At 44.1% G+C, this 18,672-nt stretch overlaps 1 protein-coding gene across 2 annotated transcripts in view; it reads left to right on the forward strand.

Annotated features, from left to right (window-relative positions):
* LOC109864740 (disks large homolog 3) overlaps positions 1–18,672 on the forward strand; it is a 140,334-nt gene that overhangs the window by 855 nt on the left and 120,807 nt on the right. For both annotated transcript variants that reach the window (XM_031797385.1, XM_031797390.1), the window contains exon 2: positions 144–275. In XM_031797385.1, coding sequence (XP_031653245.1) covers positions 144–275 — 132 coding nt within the window. The remainder of the gene's footprint in view (positions 1–143; positions 276–18,672) is intronic.

Raw genomic sequence — 18,672 nt, forward strand, 5'->3', positions numbered from 1 at the left:
TCTTATGCTATGGTAGAATAATATTGCCACTTGTTTCAAGGACCAAAATGGTCATGTGCACATCACATCTGATCAGTTTCTTAACATTTCATCACAACGACTGTCTTGGTGAGGGTGTTAACTTGAAGCATCCCTGTTGTCAGACACAGAGAGGGCAGTGGGTCTGCTGAGACAGTACCAGGACAGTCTGAACAGTCCAGAGGAACAGGCCCTGAAGGCCAGTGTGGGGAAGGTCTCCACCATCTTCGGCAGCCAACTCTTTCATGCATTATTAGGTAAGACACAGAAAATACACAGAGGCTTTCACTATTATTATTTTATGAATAATGAACCCACAGGGCACAGACGTCTATTCCATGTTGGTTCAAGTCATTATATTGAAATGACGTGGAAACAACATTGATTCAACTAGTGTGTGCCCAGTGGGAAGTCTCAGTCCAGCCCCACAACAATACAAGCAAATTATTTTTCAAATCACTATATTCTAAATCATTTAGTGTATTTAGTAACAAGACTCATCAAGAGATTTTTATTATTATACTAATGTCTCTGCTCATTATCTTTCTAATGAGAAAATTAGCGACTCACTAGTTGTTTTTGGTATAGGCTTGTTATTGCCTCTGGCCAAAGCTTCAGGATGTAGACAACAAGGTCAGTCTATATTAATTTGTATATTAAACTGAGCCTAAACATTTCTCAATTAAGTCCCATGAAAGAGGACTTTCAGTGGCCTCTCAAAAGGTTTGCTGTGTCCTATTAAATCCTATTAAACATGCCCATGACACAATGTACTCTATCTATGGGGCTGATCAAAAGCCCTCTCACAGGCAATCAGACAGCTCAGTTCAAACCTCTTTACTTTGTTATAGAGTTACACATATTTTCAGTCATTTATTTGCGCTGTAAAAGAGTTATACATTTTCAGTTGTTTATTTGCGCTGTTGGATGTCATCCTAACTTGATCAGGACCATCTCACAGAAAGAGTTATTATTAGATATGGTTCACTCACAGCAGCCAAAACACTGCTGTATGAGGTGTAAAAAGAGGATGTTACCAGTCCACAATAGCATTTTCAATACTATGAATGTGCTTGACCTCACCACATCTATCATTTCCTAACTGGAACAATTACCTAAACTAACTCTTGAGTGTATTGCAACGATACCTTAATAAGCAGTTAGGGCCCCAAAAGGGCTCCCGTGAAGCTACATTTCACAGTCTTTTTACCCTGCAAAGGAGACAAGTGAGTTCAATTTAACCAATGCTTGAGTGGCCCCTCTAATTACCATGGCCATGCCTTAATGATGCTAGCCTGTGGGTTTGCTGCTACTGCTGCTCTACCCAGAGCTCTGGAGCCTCCATGGGGGATGGGTGACCATGGAGCAGGGTTGAAGACTAGAGAAAAGGGGAGTCTGAGGAGGCTGTCCACCCTGATTAGTGATCTCTCTAGACGTGGATGCCTGCCTGTCCAAACTAGTTGAACAAATACATTGATGATAATGTGCTATTAGCAAAACTATTGCTGTGGTCTAAATAGAAAAGTATGTTAATCACAACACAGACAATACAAGATATGTTGCTCTATCTGTCTTAAGGTTGAGTTGGTCAATATATCCAGTATTCAAAAGATGGCTTTGTAAACCACATACTCCCCTCCGTATGTATTTGGACAGTGAAATTTCTTATGGTATAGGGGACGCTTGCGTCCCACTTGGCCAAAAGCCAGGGAAAATGCGGCAAATTCAAATAAAATGATATAAAAATCCAACTTTCATTAAATCACACATGTAAGATACTAAATTAAAGCTACACTCGTTGTCAACCCAGCCAACATGTCAGATTTTAAAAAGGCTTTTCGGCGAAAGCATAAGAAGCTATTATCTGATGATAGCAGAACAGTAAACAAACAGAGTAGCATATTTCAACCCTGCAGGCGCTACACAAAACGCAGAAATAAAATATAAAACATGCCTTATCTTTGACAAGCTTCTTTTGTTGGCACTCCAATATGTCCCATAAACATCACAATTGGTCCTTTTTGTTCGATTAATTCCGTCCACATATCCAAAATGTCCATTTATTTGGCGCGTTTGATCCAGAAAAAAAACAGCTTCCAAATTGCACAACGTCACTACAAAATATCTAAAGTTGCCTGTAAACTTTGCCAAAACATTTCAAACTTCTTTTGTAATACAACTTTAGGTATTTTTAAACGTTAATAATCAATCAAATTGAAGACTGGTCTATCTGTTTTCAATAGAGGATGAGAGGAAACTAAGGCTACTTTTCCAAGTCTTGCGCACTCTCAACAGCGTTACCTTTTTCCAAGATGGCTGTACTTCTTCATTGCACAAAGGAATAACCTCAACCAAATTACAAAGACTGGTGACATCCAGTGGAAGCGGTAAGAACTGAAAACAAGTGCCTAAGAAATATCGTTTCCCAATGAGAACCCTTGAACAGACAGAGACCTCAAAAAAATTAATTCTGAACGGTTAGTCCTTGGGGTTTTGCCTTCTACATAAGTTCTGTTATACTCACATACATGATTCAAACAGTTTTTGAAACTTCAGAGTGTTTTCTATCCAAATATACTAATAATATGCATATCTTATATTCTTGGCATGAGTAGCAGGAAGTTGAAATTGGGCACGCTATTTATCCAAAAGTGAAAATGCTGCCCCCTATACCTTAAGAAGTTAATTTGGCTTCAATACTCCAGCATTTTGGATTTGAGATCGAATAATAGTGAAGACCTCAAAATGATGAAAAAACACATGGAATCATGTCGTAACCAAAAAAGTATTAAACAAATCAAAGTATATTTTACATTCTCCAATGTAGCCACCCTTTGCCATGATGACCGCTTTGCATTCTCCCAACCTGCTTCATGAGGAATACACAGTCTTGAAGGAGTTCCCACTTATACTGAGCAATTGTTGGCTGCTTTTCCTTCACTATGCGGTCCAACTCATCCCCAACCATCTCAATTGGGTTGAGGTTGGGTGATTGTGGAGGCCAGGTCATCTGAATCAGCACGCCATCACTCTCCTTGGTCAAATAGCCCTTACACAGCCTGGAGGTGTGTTGGGTCATTGTCCTGTTGAAAAACAAATGATAGTCCCACTAAGGACGGACAAAGTTGAATTACTGTTTAATGGCCTTACTTTTCTCCACATCCCTCCCCAAAAATCAGATGTGTTATTTTTTGGACGGTATATGCGGTGCGTTGTTTATAATGCACTGTCCGTTCTCCCTTGAGGATTTCTCAAGTTGATGTACAAGAAACCAAACAGCTTCAGATCACACGCTCAGATCATGTTCGATCCTCCGGTTGGACAGTGAAACACACACGCTCGCAACCTCAGGCGACGTGCAGATGTTTCATTTCTCTCTCATGCTGTCATGGCTGAAGCCAGAGCAAATTCCTACTATTTATGGGCAGTGGGGAGAACAAGTATTTAATACATAGCTGATTTTGCAGGTTTTCCTACTTAAAAGCATGTCGAGGTCTGTCATTTTTATCATAGGTACACTTCAACTGTGAGAGACGGAATCTAAAACAAAAATCCAGAAAATCACATTGTATGATTTAAGTAATTAATTAGCATTTTATTGTATGACATAAGTATTTGATCACCTACCAACCAGTAAGAATTCCGGCTCTCACAGACTTGTTAGTTTTTCTTTAAGAAGCCTTCCTGTTCTCCACTCATTACCTGTATTAACTGCACCTGTTTGAACTCGTTACCTGTATAAAAGACACCTGTCCACACACTCAATCAAACATACTACAACCTTTCCACAATGGCCAAGACCAGCGAGCTGTGTAAGGACATCAGGGATAAAATTGTAGACCTGCACAAGGCTGGGATGGGCTACAGGACAATAGGCAAGCAGCTTGGTGAGAAGGCAACAACTGTTGGCGCAATTATTAGAAAATGAAAGAAGTTCAAGATGACTGTCAATCACCCTCGGTCTGGGGCTCCATGCAAGATCTCACCTCGTGGGGCATCAATGATCATGAGGAAGGTGAGGGATCAGCCCAGAACTACACGGCAGGACCTGGTCAATGACCTGAAGAGAGCTGGGACCACAATCTCAAAGAAAACCATTAGTAACACACTACGCCATCATGGATTAAAATCCTGCAGCGCACGCAAGGTCCGCCTGCTCAAGCCAGCGCTTGAAAAAATAGAGCTTTTTGGTCTAAACTCCACTCGCCATGTTTGGAGGAAGAAGAAGGATGAGTACAACCCCAAGAACACCATCCCAACCGTGAAGCATGGAGGTGGAAATATCATTCTTTGGGGATGCTTTTCTGCAAAGGGGACAGGACGAGTGCACCGTATTGAGGGGAGGATGGATGGGGCCATGTATCGCGAGATCTTGGCCAACAACCTCCTTCCTTCAGTAAGAGCATTGAAGATGGGTCGTGGCTGGGTCTTCCAGCATGACAACGACCTGAAACACACAGCCAGGGCAACTAAGGAGTGGCTCCGTAAGAAGCATCTCAAGGTCCTGGAGTGGCCTAGCCAGTTTCCAGACCTGAACCCAATAGAAAACCTTTGGAGGGAGCTGAAATTCCGTGTTGCCCAGTGACTGCCCAGAAACCTGAAGGATCTGGAGAAGGTCTGTATGGAGGAGTGGGCCAAAATCCCTGCTGCAGTGTGTGCAAACCTGGTCAATAACTACAGGAAACTCTGTAATCTCTGTAATTGCAAACAAAGGTTTCTGTACCAAATATTAAGTTCTGCTTTTCTGATGTATCAAATACCTATGTCATGCAATAAAATACAAATTAATTACTTAAAAATCATACAATGTGATTTTCTGGATTTTTATTTTAGATTCTGTCTCTCACAGTTGAAGTGTACCTATGATAAAAATTACAGACTTCTACATGCTTTGTAAGTAGGTAACACTGCCGATTTTGCAGGTTATCAAATACTTGTTCTCCTCACTATATCTAGGTTCAACGTGGGATGTCCTCATTATAAACAAACAGTTGATAAATTCATGGTTAACGCATCATTTTCAGATCTAATAGAATCGGTTAATAGACAAAACAACAATGTCATTGAACCAATTGACTGGCCAGAGATCAGGGCATTCATCAGCAAAGACGCAGTGCAAGCTGATAGTATTTTGGATACCAAATTGAAGTCAAAATCATTCATGAAATTGAAGTGTGTCAGCTGTATGGTGATTTTACCAGTAGTAGTAGAACAACTGATAACATCAAGACGGAATGCGTTTGAAGTGATGGTGCGCCGCCAAGAACAGCTAGCATGTTCAGCAAAGTACATCGCCAGTAGCATGCACAAACTCCGTGCAAGTCAGCAGCTCCACAAGGATGTGATCGACTGTCTCCAAAGGTTGTGCTTTTCGTGGCAACCAGACGAGACAATCTAAGGAGGATGCGGTGAGAAAAGTGACTGGGCTCGAATTTAGTCAAGCTTTCTCTATATAGATTGATGCTTCTACTTGTGCATGTTATAAACACATTTATTATTTTGATGATGATATGCTATACTCTATGGTTGGATTTATGCATTTTTTCCAATGCTACATTAATTTGGCGGAACTTGATTGACTCTCTTTCTATAAGGCCTAATCATATTTGTATGAATATTTTGTTAACGCCAGTAGGCTATAGAGATGCATTCAAATCTAATTTTATTTTCACATGCTCCGATTACTACAGGTGTAGACCTTACAGTGAAATGCTTACTTACAAGCCCTTAAAACAATGCAGTTTTAAGAAAAATAAGTGCTAGGTAAAAAATAGAGAAGTAAGAAATAAAAATAACAAATAATTAAAGAGCAGCTGTAAAATAACAGTAGCGAGGCTACTTTTCCTTCCAGTTCTCTGCTGCCAATGACTGGAATGAACTGCAAAAATCGCTGAAGCTGGAGACTCTTACTTATTTTCCACCATAATTTGCAAATAAATTAATAAAACATCCTACAATGTGATTTTCTGGATTTTATTTTCTCATTTTGTCTGTCATAGTTGAAGTGTACCTATGATGAAAATTACAGGCCTCTCTCATCTTTTTAAGTGGGAGAACTTGCACAATTGGTGGCTGACTAAATCATTTTTTGCCCCACTGTATCTCCCTCACTAACTTCAAGCACCAGCTGTCAGAGCAGCTCACAGATCATTGCACCTGTACATAGCCCGTCAAACTACCTCATCCCCACAATATATTTACTTATTTATTTTGCTCCTTTGCACCCCAGTATCTTTACTTGCACATTCATCTTCTGCACATCTATCACTCCAGTGTTTAATTGCTATATTGTAATTACCGCGCCACTATGGCCTATTTTATTGCCTTACCTCCCTTCTCTTAAGTAATTTGCACACACTGTATATATACTTTTTCCCCTACTGTGTTATTAACTGTATGTTTGTTTATTCCGTGTGTAACTCTGTGTTGTTGTACGTGTCGAACTGCTTTGCTTTATCTTGGCAAGGTCGCAGTTGTAAATGAGAACTTGTTCTCAACTAGCCTACGTGGTGAAATAAAAAAAATATATACAGGGGGTCAATGAATATCATTCTCATGGAGGTGTTCCTTTTGTCCAGGTGGGAAAGGTAAGTGTGGAGTGCAATAGAGATTGCATCATCGGTGGATCTGTTGGGTCGGTATGCAAACTGGAGCGGGTCTAGGGTTTCTGGGATGATGGTGTTGATGTGAGCCATGACCAGCCTTTCAAAGCAATTCATGGCTACAGATGTGAGTGCTACAGGTCGGTAGTCATTTAGGCAGGTTACCTTAGTGTTCTTGGGTACAGAGACTATGGTGCTCTGCTTGAAACATGTTGGTATTACAGACTCAGTCAGGGACAGGTTGATAAATGTCAGTGAACACACCTGCCAGTTGGTCAGCGCATGCTCGGAGTACACGTCCTGGTAGTCCGTCTGGCCCTGCGGCCTTGTGAATGTTGATCTGTTTTAAAAGTCTTACTCACATCGGCTATGGAGAGCGTATTCACACAGTCGTCCGGAACAGCTGATGCTCTCATGCATGCTTCAGTGTTGCTTGCGAGCATAGAAGTCATTTAGCTCGTCTGGTAGGCTTGTGTCACTGGGCAGCTCGCGGCTGTGCTTCCCTTTGTAGTCTGTAATGGTTTGCAAGCCCTGCCACATCTGGCGAGTAATATGATTGTAATACGATTCGATCTTAGTCCTGTATTGATGCTTTGCCTGTTTGATGGTTCATCTGAGAGCATAGCAGGATTTCTTATAAGCTTCCTGGTTAGAGTCCCGTTCCTTGAAAGCAGAAGCTCTACCCTTTAGCGCAGTGCGGATGTTGGCTGTAATCCATGGCTTCTGGTTGGGGTATGTACATACGGTTACTGCGGGGATGACATCATCGATGCACTTATTGATGAAGCCTGTGACTGATGTGGTGTATTCCTCAATGCCATCGGAAGAATCCCGGAACAGTTTCCAGTCTGTGCTAGCAAAACAGTCCTGTAGCTTAGTATCTGCGTCATCTGACCACTTCCTCCTGCTTTAGTTTTTGCTTGTAAGCAGGAATCAGCAGGAAGGAATTATGGTCAGATTTGCCAAATGGAGGGCGAGGGAGAGCTTTGTACACCTCTCTGTGTGTGGAGTAAAGGTGGTCTAGAGTTTTTTTTTTCCCCCTCTGGTTGCACATTTAACATGCTGGTAGAAATGAGGTTAAACGGATTTAAGTTTCCCTGCATTAAAGTCCCCGGCCACTAGGTGCACCGCCTCTGGATGAGCGTTTTCCTGTTTGCTTATTGCCTTATATAGCTCTTTGAGTGCGGACTTAGTGCCAGCATCGGTTTGTGGTGGTAAATAGACAGTAAATAGTGTGGTTTACAGCTTATCATGAGATACTCTACCTCAGGCGAGCAAACCTTGAGACTTCCTTAATGTTAGATTGTGTGCACCAGCTGTTGTTTATGAATATACACAGACTGCCACACTTGTCTTACCGGAGGCAGCTGTTCTATCTTGCCGGTGCAGCGTAAACCCCGCCAGCTGTATTTTATCCCTGTCATCGTTCAGCCACAACTCGTTGACACTTAAGATTTTAGCTCGTCTATTTTGTTATCCAATGATTGTACGTTGGCTAATAGGACTGGTGGTAGAGGCAGATTACCCACTCGCCGTCGAATCCTTACAAGGCACTCCGACCTATGTCCCTGATATCTCTGTCTCTTTCTCATGCGAATGACTGGGATGTTGGCCTTGTCGGGTGTCTGAAGAAAATCCTTGGCGTCCGACTCGTTAAAGAAAAAATCTTCATCCAGTACGAGGTGAGTAATCGCTGTCCTGATATCCAGAATCTCTTTTCAGTCATAAGAGACGGTGGCAGAACATTATGTACAAAATAAGTTTCAAATAACGTGAAAAAACACATACAATAGCAGAATTGGTTAAGAGCTCGTAAAAAGCCAGCCATCTCCTTCGGCGTCATTTAGATCCTCAGGTAATGAACTCATTATTATACAACATTTTAATTTTATTACAATTATTTGTCAATCATTCTTGAATTAGAATTTGTTTTAAATAGTCAACTTTATTACCCTATATATATACATCACATTGAATTACGAGATTGGATTGCACTTTTTTAACAGGAATAAAGAACCTGTCACAAGTTATACCTCCCATTGTGTTGAATTTCTCATGGTTATAACAACATTGTAATATCAGCATTCTTTTAAAGAAGAATAGTGTAGGTTTTAGAATGGAATAATATAACTCTTGAAGCTCACGTTAGGCCTAGAGCCTGCACAAGTGCTTAGCACACTGTGGTAGTACTGTTATTCCTTATCCAATTCATGACTTTTTTTTCTTCTTTTTTTTTCTCGCTCGCTCGCCTCACTTTTCTGGGGGGAAAATCTGTTTAAAAGTGAATCAATTTTGTCTGGCCTGAGGGCAAACCAGATGGGATGGCGTATCTCTGCAGAATGCTATGGTAGCCATGCTGGTTAAGTGTGCCTTGAATTCTAAATAAATCACTGACAGTGTCATCAGCAAATCACCCCCAAACGATCACACTTCCTCCTCCATGCTTCACGGTGGGAACCACACATGCGGAGATCAACAGTTTACCTACTCAGCGTCTCACAAACACACAGCCATTGGGACCAAACATTTTAAATTTGGACTCATCAGACCAAAGGACAGATTTCCACCGGTCTATTGTCCATTGCTCATGTTTCTTGGTCCAAGCAAGTCTCTTCTTCTTATTGGTGTCCTTTAGTAGTAGTTTCTTTGCAGCAATTCAACCATGAAGGCCTGATTCACACAGTCTCCTCTGAACAGTTGATGTTGAGATGTGTCTGTTACTTGAACTCTGTGAAGCACTTATGTGGGCTGCAATCTGAGGTGCAGTTAACTCTAATGAACTTGTCCTCTGCAGCAGAGGTAACTCTGGGTCTTCCTTTCCTGTGGCGGTCCCCATGAGAGCCATTTTCATCATAGTGCTTGATGGTTTTTGCGTCTGCACGAGTTCTTGAAATGTTCAGATAATGTTCCATTATCCCAGAAACCCTAGACCCACACCAATTTGCATACTGCCCCAAAAGACCACAAATTATGCAATCTCTATTGCACTCAACACAGCTCTTTCCCACCTGGACAAAAGGAACACCTATGTGAGAATGCTATTCATTGACTACAGCTCAGCATTCAACACCATAGTGCCCTCAAAGCTCATCACTAAGCTAAGGCCCCTGGGACTAAACACCTCCCTCTGTAACTGGATCCTGGACTTCCTGACGGGCCGCCCCCAGGTGGTAAGGGTAGGGAACAACACATCCGCCACGCTGATCCTCAACACGGTGCTCAGTCCCCTCCTGTACTCTCTGTTCACTCATGACAGCATGGTCTGCCACAACTCCAATACCATCATCAAGTTTGCAGATGACACAACAGTAGTAGCCCTCATCACGACAAATACGAGACACCCTATAGGGAGGAGGTCAGAGACCTGGCCGTGTGGTGTCAGGACAACAACCTCTCCCTCAACGTGATCAAGACAAAGGAGTGATTGTGGACTACAGGAAAAGGAGGACCGAGCACGCCCCCATTCTCATCGAGGGGGCTGTAGTGGAGCAGGTTGAGAGCTTCAAGTTCCTTGGTGTCCACATCACCAACAAACTATCATGTTCCAAACACACTAAGACAGTCGTGAAGAGGGCACAAAAAAGCATATTCCCCCTCAGGAGACTGAAAATATTTGGCATGGTTCCTCCGATCCTCAAAAGGTTCTACAGCTGCACCACCGAGAGCGTCCTGACTGGTTGCATCACTGCCTGGTATGGCAACTGCTCGGCCTCCGACCGCAAGGCACTACAGAGGGTGGTGTACAGTACATCACTGGGGCCAAGCTTCCTACCAGCCAGGACTTCTATACCAGGCAGTGTCAGAGGAAGGCCCTAAAGATTGTCAAAGACTCCAGCCACCCTAGTCATTGGCTGTTCTATCTGCTATCGCACAGCAAGCGGTACCGGAGCGCCCAGTCTAAGTCCAAAAGGCTTCTTAACAGCTTCTATCCCCAAGCCATAAGACTCCTGAACAGCAAACAAATGGCTACCCAGACCCCTCTGTTACACTGCTGCTACTCTCTGTGTAACGACGTTCTTCGTTTCTCGAAAGAGAGGACCGAAATGCAGCGTGGTGGTTACTCATGTCTTTAATGAAAATAAGTGCGATACATGAAAATAACTATATAATACAAAACAACAAACGGAACGTGAAACTATATACAGCCTATCTGGTGAACACTACACAGAGACAGGAACAATCACCCACGAAATACAAAGCGAAACCCAGGCTACCTAAATACGGTTCCCAATCCGAGACAACGAGAATCACCTGACTCAGATTGAGAACCGCCCAGGCAGCCAAATCTAACTAGACACACCCCTAATCATTAGCAATCCCAAATCCCATAAAACCCCAATACGAAACACAACACATAAACCCATGTCACACCCTGGCCTGACCAAAATATATAACGAAAACACAAAACACTATGACCAAGGCGTGACAGAACCCCCCCCTAAGGTGCGGACTCCCGGACGCACCTCAAAACCATAGGGAGGGTCCGGGTGGGCGTCTGTCCATGGTGGCGGCTCCGGCTCGGGACGTGGGCCCCACTTCATTAATGTCCTAGTTCCTCCCCTTCGTGTCCTGGGATAATCCACCCTCGCCGCCGACCATGGCCTAATAGTCCTCACCCAGAACCCCACAGAACTGAGGAGCAGCTCGGGACTGAGGGGCAGCTCGGGACTGAGGGGCAGCTCGGGACTGAGGGGCAGCTCGGGACTGAGGGGCAGCTCGGGACTGGGAGGCCGCTCGGGACTGGGAGGCCGCTCGGGACTGGGGGGCAGCCCGGAACTGAGGGGCAGCCCGGAACTGAGGGGCAGCCCGGAACTGAGGGGCAGCCCAGTACTGAGAGGAAGCCCAGTACTGAGAGGAAGCCCAGTACTGAGAGGAAGCCCAGGTAGGTAGTAGGCTCCGGTAGATCCTGGCTGGCTGGCGGATCTGGAAGATTCTGGTTGACTAGCAGATCTGGAAGATTCTGGTTGACTAGCGGATCTGGAAGATTCTGGTTGACTAGCGGATCTGGAAGATTCTGGTTGACTAGCAGATCTGGAAGATTCTGGTTGACTGGCAGATCTGGAAGATTCTGGTTGACTGGCAGATCTGGAAGATTCTGGTTGACTGGCAGATCTGGAAGATTCTGGTTGACTGGCAGATCTGGAAGATTCTGGTTGACTGGCAGATCTGGAAGATTCTGGTTGACTAGCAGATCTGGAAGATTCTGGTTGACTGGCAGATCTGGAAGATTCTGGTTGACTGGCAGATCTGGAAGATTCTGGTTGACTGGCAGATCTGGAAGATTCTGGTTGACTGGCAGATCTGGAAGATTCTGGTTGACTGGCAGATCTGGAAGATTCTGGTTGACTGGCAGATCTGGAAGAGACTGGCAGACTGGCGGCACTGGCTGCTCCATATAGGCTGACAGCTCTGGCGGCTTCTTACAGACTGACAGCTCTGGCGGCTCCGTGCTGACTGGCAGCTCCTTGCAGACTGGCAGCTCCTTGCAGACTGGCAGCTCCTTGCAGACTGGCAGCTCCTTGCAGACTGGCAGCTCCTTGCAGACTGACAGCTCCTTGCAGACTGACAGCTCCTTGCAGACTGACAGCTCCGTGCAGACTGGCAGCTCCTTGCAGACTGGCAGCTCCTTGCAGACTGGCAGCTCCTTGCAGACTGGCAGCTCGGGCTGCTTCATGCAGACTGACAGCTCTGGCTGCTCCATGCAGACTGACATCTCTGGCTGCTCCATGCAGACTGACAGCTCTGGCTGCTTCATGCAGACTGACAGCTCTGGCTGCTCCATGCAGGCTGGCAGCTCTGGCTGCTCCATGCAGGCTGGCAGCTCTGGCTTCTCCATGCAGGCTGGCAGCTCTGGCTTCTCCATGCAGGCTGGCAGCTCCAGCTGCTCCATGCAGACTGACAGCTCTGGCTGCTCCATGCAGGCTGACAGCTCTGGTGGCTTCTTACAGACTGACAGCTCTGGCTGCTCCATATAGGCTGGCAGCTCTGGCTTCTCCATGCAGGCTGGCAGCTCCAGCTGCTCCCTGCAGGCTGGCAGCTCCAGATGCTCCCTGCAGGCTGGCAGCTCCAGCTGCTCCCTGCAGGCTGGCAGCTCTGTCTGCGCTGAACAGGCGGGAGACTCCGGCAGCGCAGGAGAGGAGAGAGGCTCTGGCTGCGCTGAACAGGCGGGAGACTCCAGCAGCGCAGGAGAGGAGAAAAGCGCTGGCTGCGCTAAACAGGCGGGAGACTCCGGCAGCGCAGGAGAGGAGAAAGTCTCTAGCTGCGCTAAACAGGCGGGAGACTCCAGCAGCGCAGGAGAGGCGAGGCGCACTGTAGGCCTGATGCGTGGTGCTGGAACTGGTGGTACTGGATCAAGGACACGCACAGGAAGCCTGGTGCGGGGAGCTGCTACCGGAGGACTGGAGTGTGGAGGTGGCACAGGATGGGCTAGACCGTGAAGGTGTACTGGAGATCTTGAGAGCAGTGTTGGCACAGAACGTGCAAGGCTAGGGATGTGCACAGGAGGCCTGGTGCGTGAGGCTGGCGCCAACTTCACCAGCCGTCTAACACGCACCTCAGGACGAGTATGGAGCGCTAACCCAGGTGCCATCAAATCCCCAACACGTTCCGTCGGGCGAATCCCATGCAAAAAGCACCAACACAGCAACTCCCTCATTTCTCTCTCCTCCAATTTCCCCATTAACTCCTTCACAGTCTCTGTTTCGCTCACCTCCAACACCGGCTCTGGTTCTGGTCTCCTCCTTGGCTCCTCACGATAAACAGGGAGAGTTGGCTCAGGTCTATCTCCTGACTCAGCCACTCTCACTCTCCCTCTGAAATGCAGCGTGGTGGTTACTCATGTCTTTAATGAAAATAAGTGCGATACATGAAAATAACTATATAATACAAAACAACAAACGGAACGTGAAACTATATACAGCCTATCTGGTGAACACTACACAGAGACAGGAACAATCACCCACGAAATACAAAGCGAAACCCAGGCCACCTAAATACGGTTCCCAATCCGAGACAACGAGAATCACCTGACTCAGATTGAGAACCGCCTCAGGCAGCCAAACCTAACTAGACACACCCCTAATCATTAGCAATCCCAAATCCTATAAAACCCCAATACGAAACACAACACATAAACCCATGTCACACCCTGGCCTGACCAAAATATATAACGAAAACACAAAACACTATGACCAAGGCGTGACACTCTGTTTATAATTTATGCATAGTCACTTTAACTCTACTTACGTGTACATATTACCTCAATTACCTCGACTAACCGGTGCCCCCGCACATTGACTCTGTACCGGTACCCCCTGTGTATAGCCTTGCTTGTTATTTTACTGCTGCTGTTGAATTATTTGTTACTTTTATTTTCAATTTTTTTACTCAACACTTTTTTCTTCTTAACGTCTTAAAGCATTGTTGGTTAAGGGCTTGTAAGTAAGCATTTCACTGTAAGGTTTACACCTGTTTTATTCAGTGCATGTGACAAATAACATTTGATTTGATATTGACTAACCTTTATGTCTTCAAGTAATGATGGACTGTCATCACTCTTTGCTTATTTGTGCTGTTCTTGCCATAATATGGACTTGGTCTTTTACCAAATAGGGCTATCTTCTGTATACCATCCCTGCCTTGTCACAACACAACTGATTGTCTCAAATGCTTTAAGGACAGAAATGGGGGCACTAGATAAATAAAGTGCATTCATTTCGAAATGGTTAAACCGATATGTATGAATTTACACTCATTTAAAAGGGGACATTTTGTAAAGGGAAAGAGAAAGGGGGATACCTAGTCAGTTGTACAACTGATTGCATTCAGCTGAAATGTGCCTACCATATTTAACCTAATCTCTCTGAATCAGAGAGGTGCAGGGGCTGCTTTAATTGACATCCACATCATCAGCGCCCGACTTATGGTCATGTAAAACATTTGATCTCAAATCCAAAATGCTGGAGTATATCGCCAAATTATAAGTTTTAGCTTCCCTGTCCAAATAAATACATAGGGTGGTGTATGACTATCCCAACAGTTTAGGTCTGATATACTAAAGAGTAGGTTGGGCTGCAGTGAAGGGGATCAGGGTTCCAAGCATTCCATACGGAAGAGTCTGGATCCCAGGGCAGGAATGTGCAGCAAAAGGCTGGGGCTGGAGGTATGGTAGAGTAGAGTTATGTAGATGTAAAAACAAACAGCTCATGGCTGCCGTGCCGTGTCATCCTCACCCCCTGTTTCTCCTGGCCTGCGTGACTGATCTGAGTTCAGCCTGAGGATATAGCCGAGAGAGTCTGTGAGAGAGAGTGTCTCAGGTGCAGGGGCAGAGCAGGGTCAAACGAGGCCGGATTCTCTACTCAACATGTGGTTTTAATCATCAGCCTAGGCACAGGGGAGGTGCTGAACGTTTCCACAGCTAATGGGAATACGGGGTAACTCATCGCATTAGCCTCCCAGATGCTCTCTGTTGTTTGCATTCATGGGCCGGGATTCGTGTGAACTGGGGAAGTTTGGGATTTTTGTGTTGCTACTGTCGCTACTGTACCTTTTGTACAGTACCTATTTGAAAATAGGTAGAAGGGCTTTGCTTAGGCTACTTGTTGTAGTATCATTGTTGTAGTGGTGGGGGTATTTTTGCACTGGCTGTATTTGTGTTGTTGCAATTGTATTGCTACTGGTATGCTCTGCCACAGTGGGAACATTTTGTAAATTAACAGCATTGGCACAATGTTAAAGAAGGTATGGTGATCGTGAATGACAACAGGCATGACTGGTGCAAAAAGTGTTAATGAGTTCAGTTGTGAGCAGCATTGAACAGTTTGATGTGTGAATGAATGGGAGTCCCCTTGCCTGGAATGACCTGTAGGAAGTTGGAGAGCTGAGCACTTGATTGGATGTCTGCATGGTTGCACAATCATGAACAAAGTTAGCCTTGACTGAGGACTCATATCTTTGTTCCCCAACATGCAAACATGCAGGAAGTTGGGCATACCCACACACAACACTCCCACAAATGGTGGAGCATGAGATTATTCGGACCCAATTTTTGCTGAATGTAGATTGTAGTGAGCGGAGTGTCTGTCTGTCGCTTATTGTCATCCCATGGAAAACACTCTGGGGCAAATTCTTTTTGGGCTTATTCATCCAGAACAGGCTATGAGTGGAAAGAGGACTCCAGTACACTTGAATAGGTCTGCTGCAAATAGAGGGGGGTCTAACGTCAGTGTACTCCCTATAACACACATACACACAGTAATTTCACATAAATTTAACAATTTACACAAGTATGATAATAATTATGCAGTAATTTTCTCCCAATTACTTTGGACAAGTAATCAGGACAAGTTATGTGTTTGCATTGTTTATACAACCTTTACAAAAAAATACATGAAAAAGTCATTTGTGAACACAACACACGTGTGAACAAATCACATGAAAAATATCACATGATTCAACAATTTTTTTGTTTAGATAAGTGGACACGTGGTTTTCAGAATGTGTTTTTCAAAACGTGGCTTTTCAGAATTTTCACATGTTAATTTTTCACTTTTCAATCATGAAGGGAAAAAATCCCCACTTTTTTTGTTGTACACGTTTTTTATTTTTCACTTTTTTTGTTGTTTTTATCACTTCCAGCTACGTCTTGTTTCCTATCCAGGGACCAGCGAGGACCGACCTTGCTTAGCTTCAGAGGCAAACCAGCAGTGGGATACAGGGTGCTATGTTGCTGGAATGAATGTGCCAAAAGTTGCATTGAATGCAAAGGCCAGGGTAACATAACCAAAGAGGGAGACTTGTATTTAATCATGTTATCATTTGTTCTCACATTTCAAAATTATTTCCGTGCAATGTTTTGTTATCGATACTTTTGGGTTGATGGTTTGCTTTCAATATCATTATTTTTGTTTGCAATACTACAAATGTTGTTCTTGACTTCAGAAGATTTGCTTGATATTAATGGCACAAAAGTAACTCACTCACTAAAGGATTGCAACTATGACTCTATAAAATATGTTTAACAGGCAGTGACCTTCGTACAGCAGAACTATGCCATTGCCATTTGAACATGATCCATTATCCTGCCCCCAAAACATTTATTCTAACCACTGTTCCGTGAATGTCGCGCAAAATCGCACCCTTGTCCGGCATTTTAGATTTTTAGATGTGGTCACCCTTATTCCACCAGTGAAAACATTGTTTCTGCAACATGTTAACACCATCTTTTCACATGTATAGACCTCTCGGCAACTGGCCCAACGCTCCCAACCGCCAGGCTACCTGCCACCCCCAACCATCCAAGAAAATGCTCCTAGTCGCCCAAAATTCAATTTTCATGCAATTGATTTTCACATGTGAAAATTCAATTCCAACTTGTTAAAGTGAGATTTTCACATGTGAATATTTTTCATGTGAAGCTGCATATCCCATTTACACATTTTTAACATGTGAAACTGCAATTCAAATGTGAGGTGAAAACAAGTTATTCTCCTCACATGTGAAAATGTGGTAACATGTGAATTATAAATTGAATACATGTGAAAATACAGTTTTATGTGTGAAATTTAAGCTCTTTCACATCTGAAAATGTCATTCCACATTTTTTTGTAAGGTAATTCTTATAACAAAGCCAAATACTACATTGTAAAATCACAGGACTATGTAATTGTGTATGTGTGTGTGCGGGCCTCTAACCAGCTGGGCTGCAAAACGCTCTGCCTACAGACGGCTCCACTCCTACACACTCAGACACTCTTATACAGTGATGAGTCACATGCCCCCTTCTTCCACATTTGTTCCCACTCCACCCTGTTGGGATACACCGACCACATACACACACACACACTCACCAAGGACATACCGGTACATACAGTGCCTTCACTCCTTCACACAGATATTTGTACACACAATTATACATTTCAAGTACATGATGATCTTTCTACACATTTGTTTCCATCACTGTGTCCTGACATTGAACCTAAGAAAGTTGTAGCATAGCCGAGCTCTTAAGAGAACAGCGACCTCTTTATGTCTATAGTTCAGCAAGAGGGCCAGTGTGTGACATCAGCATCAATGTCTCCCTGTATTCTCATCAAGTGGCTGCCAGTCAATAGGTGACCACAAGACACAGCAGCTTAAAGACATGCTCCGGAACATTGTCGACTACGAAGTATTTTTTTTAAACCTCCTGCATTGGGCTGGATGTGTCAATGTGTGGTTAATACATGCATAATCTATGAGCAGAATTACTGTCTTAGCCACGAAATCTCTAGTTTGAAAGTGACAATTTTTATGGAATCTGTGCTGCACCATTTACCCTACATTTTCCCCCATGTGGGCCAGCCCCCTAGCAATTCGAGTTCTAGCCAATGAGCTTCAGTCCCTCACCATTTGAGTGACAGCTAGCAAGATGCACAAACAGCAGAGCGAGAGCGAGAGAGCAATTACATGGTGCACATATGTGACGTAGTATGTAATTTTCGGGGACGCTTGTGAGCGCTACTTTCAACTACTGGCTAAAAAGTATACAAAAGTACTGGAGAATCTCTTTAATGACCTGAGATATAATGAAGGGAGACAAGAGGGGGAGAGGGAGGGGGGATCAGTGTTTAAGAAACTAAATTAAAGAAGGAGGATGAGTTGAGAAAGGGAAGGCGATGGGCCGGAGGTAATTGTAGGGGAGTGAGCAGGATTTGGGAGGATGAGAGCTGGCAGAGCTGGCCACGGTGGTATAGAGCTGGCCACAGTGGGAAAACAGCATGGCCTAGTGGTGATGGACTGACAGAGAACTTGGACTCATCCTTCTCTTATGTTATAGAGGTAAAGCCAGTAGTTTTTCCAGACCATGTGATCTAACACCTACAGTGCCTTCAGAAAGTATTCTTACCCCTTGACTTATTCCGCATTTTGTTGTGTTACAGCCTGAATTCAAAATGTATTAAATATTTTGAAAATATTTTTAGAAAGTTTTGCAAATGTATTGAAAATGAAATACAGAAATATTTAATTCACATAAGTATTCACAATACTTTGTAGAAGCACCTTTGGCAGCGAT

The sequence above is a fragment of the Oncorhynchus kisutch genome, linkage group LG19, assembly GCF_002021735.2.
Source record: "Oncorhynchus kisutch isolate 150728-3 linkage group LG19, Okis_V2, whole genome shotgun sequence".
NCBI classification, from domain to species: Eukaryota; Metazoa; Chordata; class Actinopteri; order Salmoniformes; family Salmonidae; genus Oncorhynchus; species Oncorhynchus kisutch.